Source organism: Mesitornis unicolor, unplaced genomic scaffold (genome assembly GCF_000695765.1).
Source record: "Mesitornis unicolor isolate BGI_N332 unplaced genomic scaffold, ASM69576v1 scaffold10238, whole genome shotgun sequence".
NCBI classification, from domain to species: Eukaryota; Metazoa; Chordata; class Aves; order Mesitornithiformes; family Mesitornithidae; genus Mesitornis; species Mesitornis unicolor.
This window is the reverse complement of record NW_010202544.1, coordinates 24,678-47,702: the sequence shown is the minus strand read 5'-3', so window position 1 is coordinate 47,702 and position 23,025 is coordinate 24,678. Positions and strand designations below refer to the sequence as shown.

Below are 23,025 nucleotides of genomic sequence, written 5' to 3'. Positions count from 1 at the left end.
AATGCCAAAGAGAATAAAAAGATAATCTCAACATTTGGACATGAAACAGTATTTTGTCAAAAGAAAATACTGTCACACAGAGAGCTAGAAAGTGCTGATAAATGTTACAAGCTCAGGCGAAGGAATAAATGAATTAAATGCAGCAACGTGAAGATACATTTTTCCAAAGAAAACAGCTGCTTCAGACTTTCAGTTTACATTTGGGGAGAGGAATAATTATAAATGGAAGAGCACAAACACAAATGTTCAGTGAAATGGGACTGTATGGCACCTCTTGCTTGAACAGCATTCAACGTGGCAGACCTGTCAAACAAACCACGATCTTCAAGATGCAAACATCCACAACACAGCATCAGTAAGCAAGTATGGCACTATGAGGATTTCGAGAGAAACTGTCCTTTAGAGCTTGCTTAGACCCCAAGCAAAATCTCTTTCCTCAAACACAATTCATTCAGAAAAAATGCATGAAATAGATAGAAGGTGAGGAAAATTAAAATTAATGGACATGAAAGCTGAGCAGTTTGATAGAAGATCTGAAACTCACAGATCCCACATTCCTCTTGCACATTCCGAGTCTTCTTGTCCATATGGATAATACTTAATACTTCAAATGTTACTGCCAATTCTTATACAGGTCTCACATCTGCTTGGTAGTTAAAACAGGTGTCCAAGCTGGCAGCCAACATTATTTTCTGAGATTATTTTGGGTCTGTTACATGGAAATGATTATAAATCACATGAATAGAAGCCTGAACATCATCAAACCCAGGGATAAAGGTTCCAAAGGGAAAAGAAGGCAAACGGTAGAAAAATTCGTAAAGGCAAAACTTTCTCAAACATCAAAAAATCAAAGCTTTAACTCATATATGGCAGGAGATACAACCACACTCACAGTATCACCATGGAAAAATGTACTTACAATAGCTAATCCATTATAAATTATAAATACTGTTCTTTCAACCAGTCTGACAATAAGCTGCTTTTCTGTAGGTTTTTTGAAAATTAACCATGATGCAAAGCACAATGTTGACAAGAGTTACTCCCTACTTCCCACTGTAGTGAATTTAGCACTCATAGATCACATGAAACTGAAGAACATCAAGTAACCCAATGCAAAGATGCACAAACACAAAAGGAGGAATGAGAAGCAAAGGTTTTTCCACAATCTTTCAAGTACCATGCAATACCAGTACCCAAAAAGTACATGCCTCTCACTTAATCTCCCTGCATTTACACCCCCTTGAATCTGGTTTGCTAAGGAAAGATTGATAGATAATACATCTATTTGACTCTGGAGGATGAGCATTGGAGAGAGTGTTATTACAACCCTCTACTTCAGGAAAAGCCTCAGTTGGAATCTGAGTTGCTACACAAGGAATAACCCACCCAGAAGAGACATCCTTAGACAAACAAGTTTCATTATTTCCGGAGCTCAAAAAATCACTTGTTTCCATGCTCGTAACTTTGAAGTGCAGAAGTTCACACAGATCAAAGGGAAGACTTTTTGCCTGTTTCTCTACAAAGTTCCTAAGAACATCCTGGCTCCAACTTCATCTCTCAGACTAGAAAGACAAGAAATTTGCCAATGCAAAGGAAAAGCCAAATGAGAAAATAGCTGTTTCAGCACAGAATTTCAAAATGGCATCTTTGGCATCTCAGCAGAGCAAAATACAACATTCTACCGTGAAACCATCACTTCTGCAAAAGTCATCACTGTGGCACCATTATTTTTGAGTTATGGCCAAAGAGAGATAACTTGGCCATATTCAGGAGATGTCAAGTGTGCCTATCTGTTGTACAACACAGTATTTTAAAATAAGTGATGCAAATTATTACAGTTCTTGCACAGAAGCAGCCCCTGTGTTCAGAACAACTCTGATAGGCAGTAACTGCCTGGAAGAGGACCAAAGAATTAACCTTTACTTCTGAATATATGTAACTAACACAGTAGTTAACCATATCTGAAAACAGGTCTCGAGCACACAACACAGATAAAACCACTGTAGATATATTCAGCATCCACTGCAGATGGAACAAGAGCAGTACAGCATTACTTTATAAAACCACAGTGAAATTCTTACATGAATGTCATAATGCAGAATGATAGCATGCCATGCCTTCAAATATAAATGAGAAGTACTGGATACATCCAGGTACTGCTACAGAAATATAACTAGAATCGAGGAATTTCATGACCTTAAAGAAGACACTAAAAACTATCATATCAGCCCTTTGAAGCACATCTATTTGGTCTCTCATGTTGTGTGTGCAGCAGTGTGGATAATCAAGTAATTAGATTTCTGACCTATCAAAAGGACCATTTTATAATTGAAGTACATAAATGAGAGGTGGTTGAGAATAGTGCCTGTAAATAAACTATTGCAATCTCTCTAAAATAATGAGGCCCTAAACTGTTGAAACAGCAGAAGTACTTACATGAAATATTAATAATAAAGCAGTGAGACATGCTAAGAACTGATAATGAAACCAAGAAGTAAATGTACAATAAGGAAAATCACTTCACAGGAAATTTTCCATGCAGTTGAGTAAGTTTTGGAGCACACATAAAAGCCACAAAGCAGGTAGGACAGTAGTGGCATTCCCTTCTGGCCCCATCGAGCTCATTTGGTTGAACCATTTCCTGGGGACATACTTAGGATGCGGGGGAGGAGATGAGGTTGTGTAACCTCACCACCACCACTCCTGCTGCTACATTAGCTGTGGGTAACACGGTGGGAGAGGTGCCACACAGCTGCACCTCCTGCCCTCTCAACACCAAGATGGGAGATAACAGTCCAGTAAAAGATAGAGACAGTGACAGAGATAAAATTAATATGTTTCAAATGCCTTCTCTATAGCTTCTCATATAAAATATTCACTTCAAAATGCAAACATACTAGTCCTTGTTCAGTACAGGTAGAAAATTTAATAAGGAGATAAAACCATTTATACCACAATGGGTATTTATCAGAATTTCCTATTCAAAATGGTCATTTGCAAAGTGTTTCAACAGACTTCAAGCTAGGTACATGCTCAGCCACTGCAAACAAGCCCATGCCGAAGCCTTGGTGGAGTGAAAGAACACCATGCTATACTTCACTGTAAAGGTTTTGGAAACATGAAATAAGAAGTTGTATAAACTCTTAGCACTGTCTGTGTTCCAAAAATAAGTAATTAAAGGCTATGTTTTGATTCACATGCGTTAACGCTAGTAAACAAAAAAACACACCCAAAACCAGGGCAAGTAACTGGAAAAAGCAAAGCAGTTAAGAAATATTACAGTAAGCATTATCAATTCCCTCTTCTGTATATGTGTCATACATATATCCTCGATTTTATGAATAGTTGTGTACATTTTACAGTTAAGAATTTAAACATTTAACATAAAAGTTGGAGGAAAGAGGAGTATAAATGCAACACTAGTACTTACCCTTATATCTCCATTTACAGCTCTGGAAGTATGATTAAATGCATGTGCAGGATCTTTGTTGTAAACTTTAAGGAAAGATCGGTCTTGAATATTCCTGGAAACAAAAGAATCAGCAATGATAACAGATGAAAGTCATATTATTTAGTTTGTTGTCCAAAAGTTTCAGGTAACAGACAAACATAATAGGTCTGCAGTCAACCTGTAAGAAAAACCTAAATGTCATAATGTAGACTCACACACACAAACAAAAGCCTACTTTGATTCTCTTTCTCATGGAAAGTATCATTCTTTTGCTACAACTCCACACCCATAAAAATTAGATAGTGTTAAGTTTCTTTCAAGATCCTGCCATAGAGTGAAAACACTTTGAAGACAATAGAACTTCAACGTTTGCACAGCAGTCAAAAGGATTTAGTTAATATTTACATGTTTTATTGTGTGCTCAGCCCACGTGAATTTTTGCTATTCTAAGCAGCAAAATATCAAAAGAAAAGCAGTCTTTCTAACTGCAATTATTCTCCAGGCAATTCTAATTATCAGCTTTTTCTGAAAAAAAATCCAAAAAAGCTAAAAATTTAGTAGCAGATAAATCTTCCTCTAAAATTTATCTATAATAAAGACAGGTTTATAAAGGAAAAAATAGGAATTATGAAAACAAATAAGTAAAAGTTTTGATGAAAGCTACCACAGAAATGGTTTAGATGGAAAGCTCTAGGAGAATAATTTTGTTTAATTAGGACCCAACACTTTGTCATTAATAAGTTTCTTCTTCAACTACTACATTTAGGAAGGAGTTAGATGACAGAGGTTCTCTAATTTGTTTCAAAACCTACCCTCCAACAATTTTATGGCTTAAACACTTGCACTTAGTTCTGCTGATTTCTTGTTCACATTTAATCAGTAGCAAAGCCTCCAATCTACACTCACTCACATCCTTTCAAAGCTGCGAACCCTTTCATTTCCCAGTAGTGATCTCTAGAGTCTTCACTTACACATGTGACTGAATTCCTTTCCTCCAGGTGCAGCTACAGGTCTAGTGAACTGATCTTAATCACTGGGATTATCATTTAAAAATGAAGGAAAGGATTCTGGGCAGGTCCAATTTCTCTCTTACAATGTCATATTACAATCAGCGATTGCTTTGAATGGGCAGCTAGTCGCAACTTGTGCTGCTGTTGTAGATGTCAAGTAGTTATTAAAGAAGCCCCATAGTTTAAGAAACAGATCAGTGCCTTCTGTTTAAGAACTGTAGGGCTGATGAGAAGTTCAGTATTTATGAGTGTTTACTTGTAGACTGCATAGGAAAATAGCTACCTTGAGGCAAGTTCAAGTTCTTCAATTATTTATGGTAACATAAACTGTTTTCCATCTTGCAAACATGACCCTTTTGCTTTGAGACTTGCACTGGGAGCCTCAGTTACCATTTTCTGCCTCATACTTGGAAATATGTTCTTTTCAATACAAAGCAAGCCCTCTCATCGTCAGTTCAAGAAACAGTATATTATTCATTTAAATAAATGTTAACTGCTGTCTTTTCTGTCTGATGGCTATGAGATGGTACCTCAACTAACTAGAGTTTGTTTTAAAAGAATTTTCTGTAAATATTTCTTGTAGAAACATGACACTTTAAAGTAAAACACTGCTGCAAGGCAAAGCACAAAAATACTAGCTATTTGATCTCTGAAAGTCTATTTCACCTCATGTTGCTATTCTAAGATAAACATTACTGATAACAGGTATGAATTACTGTACTTTTATTATTACTATTATTTGCATTACTGTAGCTCCCATATGGCCTTGGCATGTTCAAAGGCCTCATTGATCTGTGTGTGCCATATATACACCCCAGGAATAAAACCTCTTCACCAGCTCACAAGGTGAATAGAAGACACAAAAGACAACACCGTAGCCGCAGAAAGATAAGGAAACAAAAACAAACAAGAAGATCACAGTCTCTCCAGCCAGAGGAGCAATAAACAGATCCTGGGACCATGGGCAGAGAGAGCAGGAAAGAGACCAACGCAGTGGCTTTGCATGTCTGCAGAGGATGCCCTTCAACACAGTTCGAGAGAGAGCGTCAAGGCACTTGTACGAAAATTAAAGACATGCACAATGAAAGTTGTCATTATTCACCAAGTGGAAGCAGATGGCACTTGGTACTGAACAAGAAATGAAAAGTAGTGTTGAAGTGGGCTTGGAGGAGCCCTCATAATAAAGACAAGTAGTTTATATTTAATGAGACGGAAAAGATACAGCCAGAGGACAAAGGAAAAAAATGCACATGAAACAGTCTGCTTGTCAAACTTGGAGAATGATCTGTGTTGCTTCATTTGAATGGACAAAAGCAAGCAAGATTACCTGTGTCAACTGCCGAGAAAAGACTATTAAAAAGCTGACGAATCAGCTGAGAATTTTCTCACTATGTGGTGGGAAAGGAAAGGCTGCATCATAGGGATGTTATGCAGAAAAAACCTGAAATCTCCACTGGATGCAGAGCCCTGAACCACTTTAAGAAAAGGACCTGGTTATGGGCTTCAGTAGAAAGTGTGCTTTGCCCACAGTGATTAAAAAAAGAAAAAAAGAAAAAAGAAGGAAAAAAAATAAAAAACCCTAACAAAGTAAGTGTGATGGCCTAATGAAGGAGAACATAAGCTAGGCTGAAACTAATGGTCAATGAGACTATATTAAAAGAGAAGTTCAAGATTTTAGCTTGGATGGAAGAGGTAGGATACACGTCATCCAACTACAGATATTCACAGGGAAGACATAAATAGCTAGGTTCTCTGGCTTGTATAATTTATCAGACAATTTTATAGGATTAATCACAACCAGCTCAAAATGCAAATGTAAAGATCTCCACATGGTCAAATGAATTCCATCCTAAAGGAGAGAGAGAAAAATAAATGGAAGAGTCACCCAGGTAGTTGTTAATTCAACTAATCCACAAGGATATGATAATGGAGACAAGTACAGAAAAGGAAAAGGAAGGAGGACAAAGACTTGAAAAAAGAAAAAAGCCACAACAGAAAATCAATGTCTAAGAAGAGGACCTCTCAAATGATACATGAAAGGAGAGGAGAGAAACAGGAAGAAATCAGGAAAGGACAGCCATTGAAACAAAGGGAGAGAAAAGTTTCAAGAAAAAAACATTAAAAGTACATGAGAGATCTGAGAGAAAGACAGTGTTCACAAAAGCTGGCTATTTGGTGACTTTGACAATTGCAATTGAACAGCAGGGAACAGAAGTTGGAATTAGAAGACTAAAGCCCCAGAGAGGTTGGAAATGGGTACAGGATAGAATTAGAAGAGTAAAACTCCAGCCAGCAGTTGTGGTGACTGCTCAGTGCAAGAGAGAAAGGTGATGGGGTGGGAAGCGGAACTGTATGTTGTGCTCAGAGACAGTTTTTTTGGGAAGCACAGAAACATGTTTTCTATCTACGAGTAGGCACTTTAATAAAGTAATAACTTAATAAAAAGATAAAGCAAGGGATGTGAGGCACAGAGGAACATGAGACAGCCTCCAACAGAGATGGAGAGCTTAAACAGTTGACTGAAACACCTGTGTTTAAGATACAGAAGAAAGAACAGAATTGAAGGAAGATATTGCAAGCAAAAGAAAGAAAAATGATACTGCATTTCATCTGTTCTCTGATGGGAGACACTGGCAAGATTTTGTGAAGAGAGAGGAACAGAAATCGAAAAACAACTGTGGAAATCATTCAAAGGCAGTGAAAATGCATCTGGTAGTGCATGCTTTGGACTCCACTAAACTGCAAATGCTGAGGTTTCTTAGTGAGAAGGGTGGTAGAACTGAAGGAGGGAATTTTGTTATGAAGGAAGTCAGCTGGGTCATGTGATTTCCTCTAGAAATGCTCTACAGCCCAGGCATAACAGAGGAAGCAGATGTTGGGATTGAGCCAGGCCTGAGGTTGGCAGAGTGACGCCTGCAATGGGCAGAGTGACGCCTAAAATGGAAGCAAGGGAAAAAAAGGTGGAGTGGTATTAAGACAATCAACAACCACATTCTCAGGGGCAGGGAGGAGATGAAGTCATAAACTATTAGTCTGAAACTCAAGGGAAGATGAAGGTGAGAGAAAGGAGCCAATGGGCCAGATGATGGTTGGCAATAATGCACTTGGCACCAGACATGTTGTAACCCCTATCTTGATTTAATCAGCTGATTCGATCTTATTAATAGACTGTTAGATGTATAAGAAACTTGAGTACATGATGAATGATGATGATGATGCAAAAAATCAGATGGGTCTTAACATAGGCAATACAGTGGCCAAACAGGGTGTGGGAGTCTGCAAAGTAAGAAAGATAAAAAAAACAAGCAGAAACTGAAATCCAAGAGGCTGGCTAATGACAAGACATTGGTTAGACAGCCTGAGGAGAGTAAGACAGAGGTGAGAAAATGGAGTGCTGTTTAAAGACTAACAAGAGGAATGGAGGATTTGAAGCGGCAAGGCTAGAAAAGCTCCAACTTGCTCTTTTAACTACAACATGATGTGAAGAAGCGCCTCAGCCACAGGATCTCCAGAAGAAACGAGGCAGCAGTGGACAGTACACTTCTTTCACAACATTTTCCTGAACTAGTGGCAGGCTGGCAGAGAGGAAGCACCTTTTCTGCTTTTTCTTTCATCTTATGCTCCTCTGTCCATTCTTATTATCATGTAACTTCTTATCAAAAGGATGGTGCAAAGGCCCACCATATTTCCTGAGGTGTGCCTGAGAGCTTTGTTTCTGCATGATTTGGGACTTCTAAGGCCTCTGAGAACCTGGTCCTTCTGCTCGAAGAGCAGAGACATCAGAACTGAAGGAACATGGTTAATTATGCATCTGCACTCCCACAAAATAAAGGATAGAAAGGTGTAGCCAGATGTTAGTCAGATCATTTATTGATCAACTTCCAAGTTAGTGAAGTGACTGCATTAGTTGCTGCATTCTGACATAAAACAGGAAGGTGGTGAGGCTGCTGCAGCAGCGGTCACCAGTGCCATGGTCTTTGACAGTGTTAAATGATGTATAGTTTGCACTGTTGTGAGAACATGGGTGACATTCATATTTGAAACTTCAGGATCAGGCTTTGTGCTACCAGCAAAGAAAGAAAGTTTTTCTGTATATGCTTATTTTGTGTTCCTTATTTTAAGTATTTACATCTCAGTTAAAATTCAATAATATAGTAAATATGTGAACTTGCATGTATTATACGAATATTTGAATGAGCTACATCATTTATCAACGGCTTGTGCAACAGATATTGCACCTACAGGTGAAGGCAGTGCCAGACCAGACCTCTCATATTACTCAGATACCACTGAACATGCCTTTATGTGTCAGGTCACTATCTGTGGATACTTATCAACTCCAGACCTTTTTATTCTGCAATGCACTACAAAAAAACCCCCAAGAAACCAAAACCAAAGCCCAACAGCTGTCATTCCATGTTTACTTACCTCACATCACACAATTCATAGTATATGTTTCTACTCTCATCCTTGATGTAAATGGCCACACTGGGTGATTCCAGCATTTTCATCGTCAGCTGCTGGGGGAAGGCACTTACAAAAAGGGCACGGATTGTGTCTGTGCTTGTGATTTCATTTGGCATCCTCAACTGCTTTGTTTCATCTCCATACTGAAGATATAAAACACCTACAAGCAAAATATAATAGCAAGTTAGATATTCTTAAGTGCACAGTAATGACCTGGACTTCAAAGTCCATGTAGCACACAGACGAAGCCCATAGTGACAAGAGAAGAATCAACTCACACTCCTTACTCATAAAGCACATACAGCGTTTTCCTTTTCAACACACTATCGGAATAGAGCATAGAAGAGCGACATGGCTGTGCCTTAATAAATATGCTTGCCCCAGTACTGCTCTTTGCTGAGAAGTCTTTTACTGTTCTGTGTTTATGTTGTCCATAATTGCTACAGAGGAATGAATTCATACACAGATGCTTCAACAATCAGTGGGTAGATAATTGTGCTTGCACTTGGGGAAGGAAGATGTTATTTTTTCCAAATGCTAAACAGACTACTCAACATTACCTAACCATTATTTAATATTAGGCTGCTTTTATAAAATGGAGATGTTAACACCATTTTCCTACTATTATCAAGAGCTGATACTTTTTCTTTCATTAAGATTGGAATCAGACCCTTTATGAACCCTACTACAAACTTCCATTTTCCCTTGGCTGGAAAAATTGTTTCAGACTGAAAAGTAACCAGTTTTCTTTCAAAGACTGAGGAGAATTTTCCTAAGGATTTTATTTTTAATGTAAATATTAAATTAGTTATAATCTATTTTTCCATTTTATTCATCTTAATTTGAGACATAATTTATTTATGTTCTTCTAGGTAAAACTGGCTTTCTAGTGCTTATTCAAATATTCTATGCAGCTAAACATTCATAAGAATTCAGAAACTAACTGTATTTGTAAAAAAAATTAAGTACACATGTTTTTAATGATTGCATTTATTTCATTGTTCCAAGATGTGCATAAACATATTCATTTTTGATGATAGGTTTCGGTTCTTAGGAAGAACATAAGAAACCTCCTATATTTTGGAGTTTGAAACTTTCTTGGATTAAATGGCAATTTTTTTTTTTTTTGGCTAAAAATACAGACTTAACATGTGTGACTCTCTTTTCTGCACAGCTTAAAAGTTAGTGCAGAATGAAGAAAATACTGGTTCTGCATTTCAAGCCACAAAAACATGCTGAATATTGAGCTACTGAAACCATTAACACAAAAGAAATGGCAGAGTAGAAAAATCTTCCTTATAGATAAGTCTGAATTGTTTCATAAGTCTTGACTCTGCCTGTCCTCCAATAATCCCACAAAATATTGATCCAAAACAAAATTACAGTTGTCTTTGGGTCTTGGATTTTCAAAGCAAATCCACACGTTACCCTAAAAGATCATGCCTTAAAATAGGCAGCTTTAGCATACAGCTCAGAGAAATGTTTTGGCCACAGTCTCACTGCAGGGGAAAAAGACATTTTCAAAGGAATAATAAATTCTTTTTTCCTTACTCTCCTTTAAATCACATGCTCTTAAAAGACTACTGCCTTTCCTCTTAAGTTGTCTGATCTGTATCATGATATAGCAATGCTTTAGGGAATTTCCTATTTGACAAAACTAACTGCTCACTTCTAAAAATCCCATTTCAGCATGACAGAATAAAAAGTCTCAAAAGCCATTCTCTTAAGTCATTGGTGTTATTTTTCTCCCACACATTGCTGGGCTGAAACTCTGAGCACTGGCAATGCCCACAGGCCCAGCTTCATGGAGGCTGCTGGAGCTCTGAGGTTTGTTTTACCTTCAGCTAAAATATTACTCCCATGGAGAATTAAAGCAAGAAGAAGTAGAATATAAATCAGGCATAGCTTTTGTTAGGGCACAGCACATACGCCAGCAAAGCTGCTGGAAAGAAAGTTAAACACAACGGATATTAATGTCTCCATACACCCTGAAGTCTCTCTTGTACTTATGTTTCTGTATTTACCTGAAACATGAAGGTTGTGCTGAGTTTTATAAAACACAAAAGAAACTGGACTGCAAAACACCCTGCCACTCTAGGAAGACAGGTATGAAGATCAGTGTGAAGAAGAAAACTATACCACGCGACTGTTTTGAAAGGGCAAGTCAGACAGCACTGTGGCTACCACTTCTAAGTGCTCCTAGATACCACTAGCCCTGGGCCTTCCTACAGCTACAAGACAATTGGCAATGTTAAGCTTTCCCCCTTGTCATGCTGGTATAATTTAGTTTCACAAATACCTCTGGAATTTCTGATCATTCACCCTGTGGGCAACAGGCCACAGCATTAAACACAGCTATAGCAGAAAATATTTACATGGAAGCCAGGCCTTAGAAACTTAAACCTCTTTACAAATTGCTTCACAACATTCCTGTCAACAGAAAGATATGTTTTATAGCAGGGGAAATTAAACACCCGAGAGGTGAAAGGATATGTTCAAAGAAAGGTTTACAAGCACAAACCCCAGATCTGATGATGATCATGCGAACACAGCACATGACCACCCTCTCCTTCCCTGCATACAGAACTCTTTTGAAAACAAATGACTTTCTGCTCCCCTTTAGCAAGGGTCAGTGACAGACTTGCAGAATAGTTTGTCATTTCTCCCAGGGCTGGTCTACACAAAATGCAACTCAGTGCAATGAAAGATGCACTTTTAACTTGATTTATGTAGGCAGTGCCTCCTGCGCAAGCTGAACCCATCAGTGCTGGGTTTAGAGGGTGCCTGGAACCATCCTACACCTTTAGACCAGCCAGCACAGCTTCGAGGACTGCCCATGTTGCAGCTCACACAGACACACCAGATGCACGGCAAGGTGCTCAGCTCGGATACCACTGCTGGGCTTCAAACACGTTTGGCAGCTGAGGACATGCCCACATGGTCCAACTCTGAGCTCATGGGGTCCAGGCTGGCTTTAGAGCAGGGAGCATGTCCAAAACAGCTCGATGCTGTACCCATACCAGTAAGATCATAGCTCCTTAGTTACAACTGGTAAAGGTTTACTCCTTATGGCAAAAGCTAATGTTATGCAGGTAGCATGACACCACCCAGCTCACATCTCTCAGCACCTCCATCTAAAACACGGTGCTGACCTAACCCTGACTAAGCATCACATTATCACAGTTCTATTGCTAACAATTATCTCAGTGTTGGGCAGCTCAGATGCTTAGAAAAGCTTTAATCACAACTCGCTTTTATTTACAGAACAGGAATTATCCTAACAAACTGGCTATTTAAGAGGGAAAAATATGAAGCACACAACAGCAAAGTTAAATGCCTGATAAATCAAGAATAAGTTAACATGCACGATTGAGTCATCTGCGATCTTTACAAATACCAGTTAATTCTCTCACACAATGCATTTTAAATGGAAAAAACCAACTGGTACTCACATAATCCTCTCATAATTCTCTTCTTACATTCAAGGAGAGAAAACTGAGGCAGAGGGGTTAAATAACTTCTCAGTGTTATGAAATAAAATATAGTGAAAGCTTAAATTGCAGTTCATGAGTTTCTTTCCTGGGAAGCTACAGGACACCCTCTGTATAGGCAAGACATCTTGCAAACTTCTGCACAGAAAAATCTTACTGACATCTGGCAACACCTTAACCCATAGGCTCCTGTCTGAAGAGAAGTATTAATTGACGATAATATCTGTACTTGGCTGATGCTGGATGCTTGGGTGCTAGAGTACCGAAACTTTCCCACAGAACCAGAATTCACTAGTGGAAACAAGGCACTGCTACTCTTTTCTGACCCAGCCACTCTATGTGTCCTCTGGAAATTTCATGTCCAATTTGAAAATTTCAAGTAATCAGTAAAGCTGGTTGGACTACAGCAATCAAAACCTGGATGCAGGTCTGGGAGGTCTGGAATTTCTTTAAATAAAAGGTGCAAAGCTATGCATAACTAAAACAGGAGGGAAATACATACAGGAGGTCTTCAGACCTTGTTGAGTGAATAATAACATCAAAAAGAGTATATTAGGATTTAGTATAGCATATATACAGAATGGAAAAATCAGATAAACTAGCAAAGGCTGTATTTCATAGAATGCAGAATCATAGATTTGGTCGGGTTGGATGGGACCTTAAAGATCATCTGGTTCCAACCCTTGCCATGGGCAGGGACACCTCCCACCAGACCAGGTTGCTGAAAGCCCTGTCCAACCTGGCCTTGAACACCTCCAGGGAGGGGGCATCCACAACTTCCCTGGGCAACCTGTGCCAGTGTCTCACCACCCTCACAGTAAAGAATGTCTCACAATTTCATCAATATTCCATTTACTTTTTTTTTTTTACAAAAATGCCATGATCTTTCCAATTTTTCTTTGTTTTTTATTTGACAAAATTGTAATATATTAAGACTGTAATGGTGACATAGGTCCATATGGTTCTCTACCTCAACCCCCTGCCTATAAACAGAGGTAACACATAGTTTGTGTCCTTATCACCAAATTCTGCAAAAGTTATGCAGACACACATTTATCACAGTAACAACTCTTGCAGTGTGGAAGAAATTCCTCAATATGCAGTTCTTACTTTCCACACCCTCAAGACCTGACTTTCCTATTTCACCACACACATTTTCAACTACTTTGAGGTCATTGCCATGATCCTTCTGGTATTTCTAGCCTGAAGCTCTCATGTGAGTTTCCATTAGCTACTCCCTGCTGATACTCTGTCCTCCACATACAGAAAATGTCTACAAATATCCCTAGCTGTCTTCAAGATAATAAAAAAGACCTTTTAATGAAATAAAAACAATTACTTATTTTATATAATTTTTGCCCAGAATAAGCTGAAGAGTTTTGCCCAAGGTACTAAGTTGTTTGAGAAAAATTTCAATAAAACCAGGAACTGTTTAATGTAGTCCAGTACTACTTCTTACTGCTATTTCATCCTTTTCTATTATTTAGAGTGATTTGCTGAAATCCTGCAATACATTTGTTACCTAATGAAAAAACGCATGGAAAATTCATAGAAACACATAAAATTTCTACTGAAGTGTTATGAGAAATAAAGATTTTTAACTGTCACTCAAATACTTGCACTTTTCTACAAACAGATACTTTTAGCCGGCTAAGAAGGAGGAAAAAAAAGAAAAACCAAAAAGAAAATTGATAACTTTTTTTACCTAAAGAAAACCTGGTACTTGTCCTATCTAATTGCAGATGAAACCTGTGAAATAGCCTATTCCCAAAAGACAACTTTGTCCATATACCTATGTCAGTGCATTCATCAAGCATCTATAGAGTCTGAGGGAACATTTGAGTTTATTCCTGTTCCTAAGGTGGAAAACAATGTTCTGGCAGGATGACTTTTTGACAATAATTGTATCCTTTGCTCTAGCCAGAATAGCCCAACTGACCAGCAAGATGACTTTTTCATATCCCTGACTGACAAAACACCACCAGTAAACTTGGAAGACCACAAAATTCTATGATACTTAATGACAAAACATTAAAAAAATGACTACTGAACATCTCAGTGAGATTAATTAGAGATTTCAGGCGTACCAGAGTTATTTTTCAGTGGGCCCATAGACTCTACCATGCTGCATTTACTCCAGTTCATATTCATCAATTTAACACAATAAATTGAGAGAACTGCACACGCACAGGCACAGGACATGGCTACGCAGGCTCTCACAGCTGCACTGCTTTTGCCCATCAGTAGCTGAGCCCCTGACCCCTGAAGAAGCCAGCGAGCAATGGCCAGTCGGCTCCCAGTCAAGGACAGTAAGCCAGCTAGGACAACTTCAGAGGATATCTGCCAAAGACTACATAGACATGTTAAGCATTTATGGACACTGTAAGCAAGTATTTTACATAGGGACATTTTTGTTGGTAACTTTTAAAGGGACAATAGCAAAAAAGAATTTAATTTCTTGGAATACATGCTCTTCCTCTTGAATAAACACAAAGAAAGAGAGAGATCCTACCCAATTATATATCCCTCCTATATAAAACAGATGTATTAAACACACATTACTTGAGTGGTGACTATTTTATAAACCCTGTTTTTTTAGTACTAAACCATGTAAAAGTGATGCATCAAGGGCAGCATGAGAGCACTTTAATACTCCATAGCCATGCAGCATTAAAGTCATGTAGGCCATACATGACTTTGTAGTTTTGCTCTATCTACCCAATTTTCTGTATTTACTGTAGGAATTCTCTTCAATACTTCTGAAGATAATTAATTTCTAAAGAGTTCACTACTAGGAGTAGCAAGGTTAGGGGCTGAGCCAGCTGGTTACAGTATCACACTAGAAATTCATCCCAACAGCCAGGTTGCTGGTTTTAAAGAGTACTGGTCCCAGAGTTGACCCCTGAGGAAGACCACTGAAAACCAGCTGCCAGTTGGACTTTAAAGCATTCAGTCCTATTCACCTTGATGGCCAGCCTCATCTCCCTAGTGTGGCTACAAGGATGCTGTGAGAGACATGTGTCAGGCCATGTAAAAGCCAAGGCAAACAACATTCAGTTCTCTGCCCTCATACCCACAGATAGTCTATTCATCACAGAAGGTAATTGGGTAGAAGCAATGGTACCAAGTGCTTGTCTTTTATAAAACAATTGAGTAGTTAAAAAATTTATCCAGAAGGGCTCCCATCTTGAGAGTTGCTCAGACCATTACCCCTAATATCTCAAGAGAGTACCCTAATCAGCAGGCTATCAACAAGCCTCTGATGCAGTGATTATCCTCTTATCCTGTTTAAATCAGGCTACTCCATTGCCAAAAATGCAAAAGAGAGAGAATGAGAACAAAAAACAAGAGATAGTCTTTCATGATAACACAGAGATGACAGTATTTCCCTTTGAGAACAGAAACCTGAACTTAGGCCCAGTATAGTAACTATGCATTAGAATAACTGCCTAAATGTATAATTAGTATTGGGAGCCATGACTAAATCCTAGAGCTGTCCTCATTCAGGGATTTGCTGGCAGCACTAGCAGCAAATCCCAAACACACCGTGCTGAGGAATAGGCTAGTATTATGCTTCTACGCTTGGCCAAAATCTTGTACTTCTTGTAATGCATGGAATTGCAATACTCTTTTTTCTTTGCATCCCCTTGTGCAAATGAAAGGGTCTGGTGTTTGTGTGACTTTTAGTTGGGGTCCTTTAGTATTACTGCAGTGCAAATAAATGATAAAGATTACATTCAGGAAACATTTCAGAGGGGTATCAATGACAGATACAGACTTGCATAGCTAATGATTTCAATTAGCACACTGCACATCTTCTACTCCAGTATCACTGCAATGTACCCACTGGATCCATGCTGATACAGCCTCTTGCAATGGAGTCAGATTTGGCTCCAGTGTCATGCAGCATTTAAAATATATTGACTATCAGCTTTTTAGTGGCAAATAGAATCTGCTTCTGTTGAGACAGTATGTACTAAATAAGCACTTGCTTCTTGGAAGCATTTTTTGCAGGTATACATGAGACATTCTCTTATAAGAGGAAGAACGTGTTAACAATAATTGAGTACACAAGTGCTAGCCTGGGAAGGCCCATATTTCACTCTTCCATATAGTTGTCTTTCACAAATCATATAGGGACAATAAATAAAACAAACAAACACAAACCTCTCAGCACTATGATATGTCAATATGATTGTTTACCTTCTTTTGCTCTTTTGATGCAAAATATTTCAGGTAAGAGGTTTTTGTTTTGGTTTGGGTTTTGTTTTCTTTCCAAGTCCAAAAACATCAGCTATAATTTGAAGAAATGTGAGAGAAGATGAAGTCTAGAGAAGGTGGACAGAAAAACTACTGTTACCTTAGAATATCATAATTTCCTAGGATCTGTGTTTCAATTCAGTAATTGGAACTAGTTGCTTCAGGCTGGTTTCCCTATAGACCTGCCAGCTCATGTTAATGTATCAGAACACGACAGTAAATATTTACATGATCTTTTTGCATGTTGGCTGCTTTGCATACACTGTAAAAAGACAAGGTAGGGAAAATTTCTTTAAGACGACTGAATACATTAAAGTTCTACTCAGGCTTAACTTGAAGTGCAGTTTCCAGGCAGTTCCTCTCCCAAGAATTAAAATGAAGGTCCTGCTGACTTCATTAGGCTTGAATCATGCCCTAAGGACTACGAGAGGGCAGTGCCACTGCTAACAAATCAGAGACTTCTCTTATAAAATCTATGGCTGTTCACACATCTTCTGCCTGATTTAACATGCCTATTTTAATTTCTAGCTTATAAATAGTAAATAACAATTAATTACCACCGGTATAATATAGAAGTCTACCTTTATCATTTATATTTTTCTATGTAAGTCTTACAGTATATTGCATATACATGTATAGAGAGTTATTTCTATTGTGTGGGACAGCAACAAAGTCACTATCCCTGTCCCTGCAAAAGTTTTTCTATATGAAAAATTGTAACTACTGCCTTGACTTACTTTTTAACAGGCTTTGAGAAACACCTGCAAGAAATGCTACAAAAGTTCCAGGTGTTACTATTGTAATCAGTAACAGCATTAAACACTGCAGGCAACACCAAGCTGAGTGGTGTGGTTGACATGCCAGAGGAATGGGATGCCATCCAGAGGGAACAGGAGAAGCTCAAGAAGGGGACCCACGTGAACCTCATGAGGTTCAACAAGACCAAGTGCAAGGTCATGCGCCTGGGTTGGGTCAGCCATCAGTATCAATACAGGCTGGGCAACAACCCTGTGGAGAAGGACCTGAGGGTGCTCGTTGATGGGAAGCTTAACATGACCCAGCAATGTGCATTCACAGGCCAGAAGGCCAACCAAACCCTGGGCTGCATCAAAAGAAGAGTGGCCAGCAGGTCAAGGGAGGTGATTCTGCCCCTCTGCTCTGGTGAGACCCCACCTGGAGTACTGTGTCCAGCTCTGGAATCCTCAGCACAGGAAAGACATGAACCTGTTGGAGGGGGTTCAGAGGAGGGTCACAAAAATGATTAGAGGGCTGGAGCACCTCTCCTATGAAGAAAGGCTGAGAGTGTTGGGGCTGTTCGGCCTGGAGAAGAAAAGGCTCCAGGGAGACCTTATAGCAGCCTTTCAGTACTTAAAGGGGGCCTATAAGAAAGACAATCTTTATAGCAAGGCCCGCTGTGACAGGACAAGGAATAATGGATTTAAACTAAGGGAGAGCAGATTCAGACTGGGTATAAGGAAGACATTTTTTACAGTGAGGGTGGTGAAACATCAGAACAGGTTGCCCAGAGAGGCACCGGAGGCCCCATCCCTGGAAACATTCAAGATCAGATTGGATGGGGCTCTGAGCAACCTGATCTAGTTGAGGATGTCCCTGCTTATTGCAGGGGGGTTGGACTAGATGAGTTTTAAAGGTTCTTTCCAACCCAAACTATTCTATGCTTCTGATTTCCATCGCAGGTGACAGTAAATTAATTAATCAGACACTAAAATCTGTGCCTGCTAAAACTTCAGTTTGGGAGGCTAACAAACAATATTCAGAATATTCCATGATTGTTTAAGACCCTCCCCATGCCAATCCTTAAGCGTTTGTGTAATTCTGCTCCTGTGAGTAATCCCTCCAAAGGCAAATAACATGTAAATATTGGCAGAATCAGATATTTCTGCAGAGGCCTTTCCCTTTAATTTTAGGCACAGGTTTGCCAGTTAGGACACCAATCATATTCTGCTGCTTATCCATCTGCACCAGAGCAGCTGGGCACTGTGACACCCAGAGAAGGTGCCTGTAGCCTGCAAGCCATAAAGCTGCATTCTCCTCAGTGACTTCTCAAACCCAAATCCTTGTGCATTTATGGAAATCCCTCGTAGTAACATATTCTACCTTCACTGAACTCTGCACGTACAGCCCGATCCTGAGAGAACACCCACAGCCATTACTGCAATCGGAGGTTGTGAGCACACCCTGCCTTTTGGGGTTGCAACCCATCAAGCCAACTGCCCCAGCCACTCAGCCACTGCAGAGGATGCCGGTGCCTGCCCTGACAAAGGATCAGGCCCATCGTTCATACAGACGTGCCACATGAGAGCCTGCAAGTGCCAGACTCCATGTGGTTGCGGAGGTACGGGAGCAGGAACAGCAGCAAGCTGCAGCACGGGCATGGGATGGCTGCTGGCGTAACCTCGCTGGGCGCTCATCAGGTTCTGCTTCCTCCAGGCAAACTGCAAGTGAAGTTTGTTGAAAGCTTTTGGGCGCTTTCCAGGTTTCAGCTGATTCTTGCTATGACAGTTTTGCTAGATAATTTTTTTCCCACAGTTATCGCACTGGAAAAACTCCCAGCTTTCAAACAGATATTTAAAAATACATGCAATTTTCTCTTGCACGGTGAATTAATTTATTTTAATATCTTGCTTTGTCTCCAGGCTGCAGATTGATGAGACATGTGCCGACTTCTGATAGACCTCTTAGCCAAGAAAGACCTTCATTTTGAATGCTGTGGCTGAAATTTTAAATGGGCCCACAACCGGAATACTGTTTTCTGGGCTGACTCCACATGGCATGTGATGGCCTTGCATGTCAGAATACCATGTCGAATTAGATTTGTCCTGATTGACAAAACCATGATGTTGGGATAGCCAAAACGCATTGCTGCTATTCCTTCTCAGGCTCCATGTTAACACAGACCACAATTTTAAAACAGACTGACCCATATGTAGTTAATAAAATAGGAGACTATAGAAGAATTAGAATTTCAGAAAGAAAACATCAGGTTTTTAAAACAATGGCATTGAGATATTAAATGTAAAATTAATTGAAATTCACAGAAAGTGGTCATTTTCCTCACTGAAATTATGTTGGCTGAGGATCAAAACATAATTTGTATTTAAATTAAATTTAAAAATTAATAGAGCTGGAAAGGGAGGTGATTATACACAGCTTGTTTAAAATCATGTGAACAGAAATATTTTCATGACGCCTGTAAAATCAAAGTTATAAACAGATCCTGTTTTTTTAAAAATAAACACTCCTCTTATACTGCTGGAAGTAAAAACAAACCTACCAGGGCCACACTCTGCAGTCTCAAAATTAAAATTTCAGAACATTGCTCATGGTGGTGTTAGAACACACTGGCAGAAAAGACTGAAAAGGACATTATTGTAAAGAAAACGCACTGAAGAATAATAATCTAAAATGGAACTATTTTAGAATAATTTTTAGACTATCTTTTAAAACAAACAATTTGCTATTCATAGTTCCTGGCACAACTTGAAAATAACAGATTGTGGGGTGGTGACAATATATAGATAGGTAATATATGTATATTACCTCCTATTTGGCTAGCATAATGATCCCTTAAGCCACACACACATCTGTGACCCCTTCTGCAATACAGGTAAGAAATGGCTTATTGTCCTCCAGTTTCAAATCTAAAAACTCTCAACTCAAATGGTTCATATTAAGTTGCTTCCTCCCCCATCCTGCATTTTGCCTGTTCATGCTGGGATAACTCAGGGACTTCATCTCTAGTACGTGAAAGACGGACTGAGGTAGGGGCCCTTGCAGGGTATGAAATCCTGGCCATTAAATAAAACAGTACATGATCTTATGACCATCCTCCATTAGCACCTGGACAACACATTTCAGTATATGCAACAGATGCTAAAAAAAGGGTTTAAAAGTGGACTACTTAACAGTGAACTTCTGCAGCTCTGGTCCTCTCATCTCAGCAAAGATACTGTCAAACTGGAAGTGCAAAGAAGGGCAACAATGATAATCAAATGTCCAGGATGGTTTCTGGATGAGAAACAAGTGATTACAGAGGGACGCCTCAGCATGGAGAAGAGATGACCTGAGGGAAATCACAGGCCTACAAAATTAGAGATGGCCCAGGGGGAGAAGGTAGCCATCTAATGTTTGCTGTCACTTCTAACACAAGGACAAGGGGGCAGACATGAACTTAGAGCAGATAAGCAAATACAAAACAAAGCAAGAGAAAAGTGATGGCTGGGCAGTACACCAACAGAATCTTGCTGCCAAAGTCACAGCTACAGTGTTGCGGATGTGAAAAATTTACATGGGTTCAAAGGGAGACTGAACAAATACCTGGAGGAGATATCTCTTGAGGGTTATTATACAGGCAGAAACCATAACCAGGAAATTCCTAAGCTGAAGATAGCTTGAGGCTGGGAGAGTACTCGAGGGAAGGATCACGCATACAGATACTCTGTTCTTACTCTTGCCTCTAGGTCCTATGTACTCCAGCTGCCTATGGTCCCTCTGGGGGACAAATGAGGGGCCAGGCAGACTCTTGGTCTAATCCAGTATGCCCCTCCTATGTTCCTGCTACCAGGTTTATTCATAGTGATGAGCACTAAGGCATACAGTCTTTTTCAGAAACAGGGCTGTTGTATTCATGTACACACTGACAATGAGAAAGCAGTTTCTAGCTCAGTTTTGGGGGAAGAAAACACTGGACAAAGCACTGGTGCACAGCAGACCACCCCCTTTGATGCCAATGGAAAGCTTCACAAAAGCTGTTTATCAGTTCTCAGCTCACATCTGAACAGGAGCTCAAAGCAGAGGTACCCTTCATGGCCTGGAGTAATCACCAAGCTTCAGCTGAAACCCACGTGGTGAGGCTGGACTGCGAGTTGCACACAGACCTGCAAAGGCCCAATCTGCTTGATATCATGTTGAAGCAAATAGAGGTTTTCTGTAAAACCTTAGGGTGAAACAAGCCATTCTGAGCCAGCAGTGACATATAAGGCAGAGATTAATCCTCTGCACGTAAGGTAAACATACATGTGCAACAAAGCTTGCTCTTAAAAATACCTCTAAGCCAAAAAGTCTTGACCAGATCAGAGTCTTCAAAATTTCTCCTCAAAGAGACCAACATATCTGTGGTCCAGTGGGCTCTGGGAGGACAGCAGTTCCACTCCATGAGCTGACACACACAGGGATCAGTCCCTTGTACCCAGCCTCACTGCTCTGCACTTATCAGCTCTTGGAGGTGGCAGGGGCCCTTTCCAGCCCTGTTTTCTTCTCAATTGTTGTGTTTGTCAGATATCATAACACTCTTGACAGAAACTTAGATTCTTGAGGAATGAGTAAACCACCCTGACAAGCTCACAAGCATAGTATGATTTATAGCCCAGCCTTCAGTTTATGTCACCCTGTGTGTTGGCAGATACATCTACAGGAAAGCAGCATTTCAGTTTATTGCCTCTGAGCAAAAACCTGCTTTCCTCAGCAATCCACATGCGAATTATGGCGCTTTCTCACAGCAGTTTAACTGCCCTCTGGTGTCTCCCCTCAACAAACCATCTTTTACTCAGACTATCCATCAGCTGAGAGCAGAGTTTCCAGGACAAAATCCACTCTTGTAAAAGGAGCTTTGGTTCCTAGCTGGGCTTAATTCAACCCTGAGATATGGGAAGAATGCAGGAAGCAGAGCTGTCCACCTGTGCTAACATATCACCCATGTTGCCATGCAGATGGAAGGGCACTGCCCTGAAGTAAAGGGCATCTCCGTCAGTGTATCCGTTCAAATCCTCTGCCTGGAAAGCTATGACCCTGCAAATACCAAGCCTCTTTACTAAGAGGTGGATCTGTCAGGCAATAATATCTTTAGGTTTCTTCCAACTCAGTATGGCTTTGAAGAGATGATAAAATCAAAAAGATGATAAAGTGAAAAAGCCTGCATCTCCTGACTGAAAATAGGAGTGCAATCTTGCATTAAGTTCACTGTCACATAGTGTGCAGCCTTGGCAAAAAGTATTTGCAATTTTGGGTTTTAACCATTAGTCAGCATTTCATGTCTAGGTCTGCATCTTTCTCTTTGTCTACCATGTTCCCAGCACACTTTCAGATCTCATAAAAATAATTTCACCATTCCCCCAAGTTACCCAGTACTCCATACTGTGCTCATTTCCAAAGAATAACCTGACATTTAAAATAATGTGCTACAAAGTCTTTACTTTTTTTAACCCCAAACTATTTAAAAACTACTTCAAATGCACAAAGGGAAAACACAGGCTAAGAGCAGAGAAGAGAAGAACTGAAACAGGGTCTTACCCAGCGATCTTTCCTTTGTTTGGTTTGCCGACCGCAC

General features: G+C 39.7%; 1 protein-coding gene across 1 annotated transcript in view; it reads right to left on the bottom strand.

The window, feature by feature from the left end:
- The window catches only part of KIAA1217 (KIAA1217 ortholog), a 92,390-nt gene that overhangs the window by 69,190 nt on the left and 175 nt on the right, over positions 1–23,025 (bottom strand). Inside the window, exons 1-3 of the mRNA XM_010190429.1 lie at positions 22,989–23,025; positions 8,890–9,088; positions 3,431–3,524 (exon numbers count right to left, since the gene is read on the bottom strand). The exon at positions 22,989–23,025 is cut by the window's right edge and continues 175 nt beyond it. Coding sequence (XP_010188731.1) covers positions 3,431–3,524; positions 8,890–9,044 — 249 coding nt within the window. The 5' untranslated portion in view covers positions 9,045–9,088; positions 22,989–23,025. The remainder of the gene's footprint in view (positions 1–3,430; positions 3,525–8,889; positions 9,089–22,988) is intronic.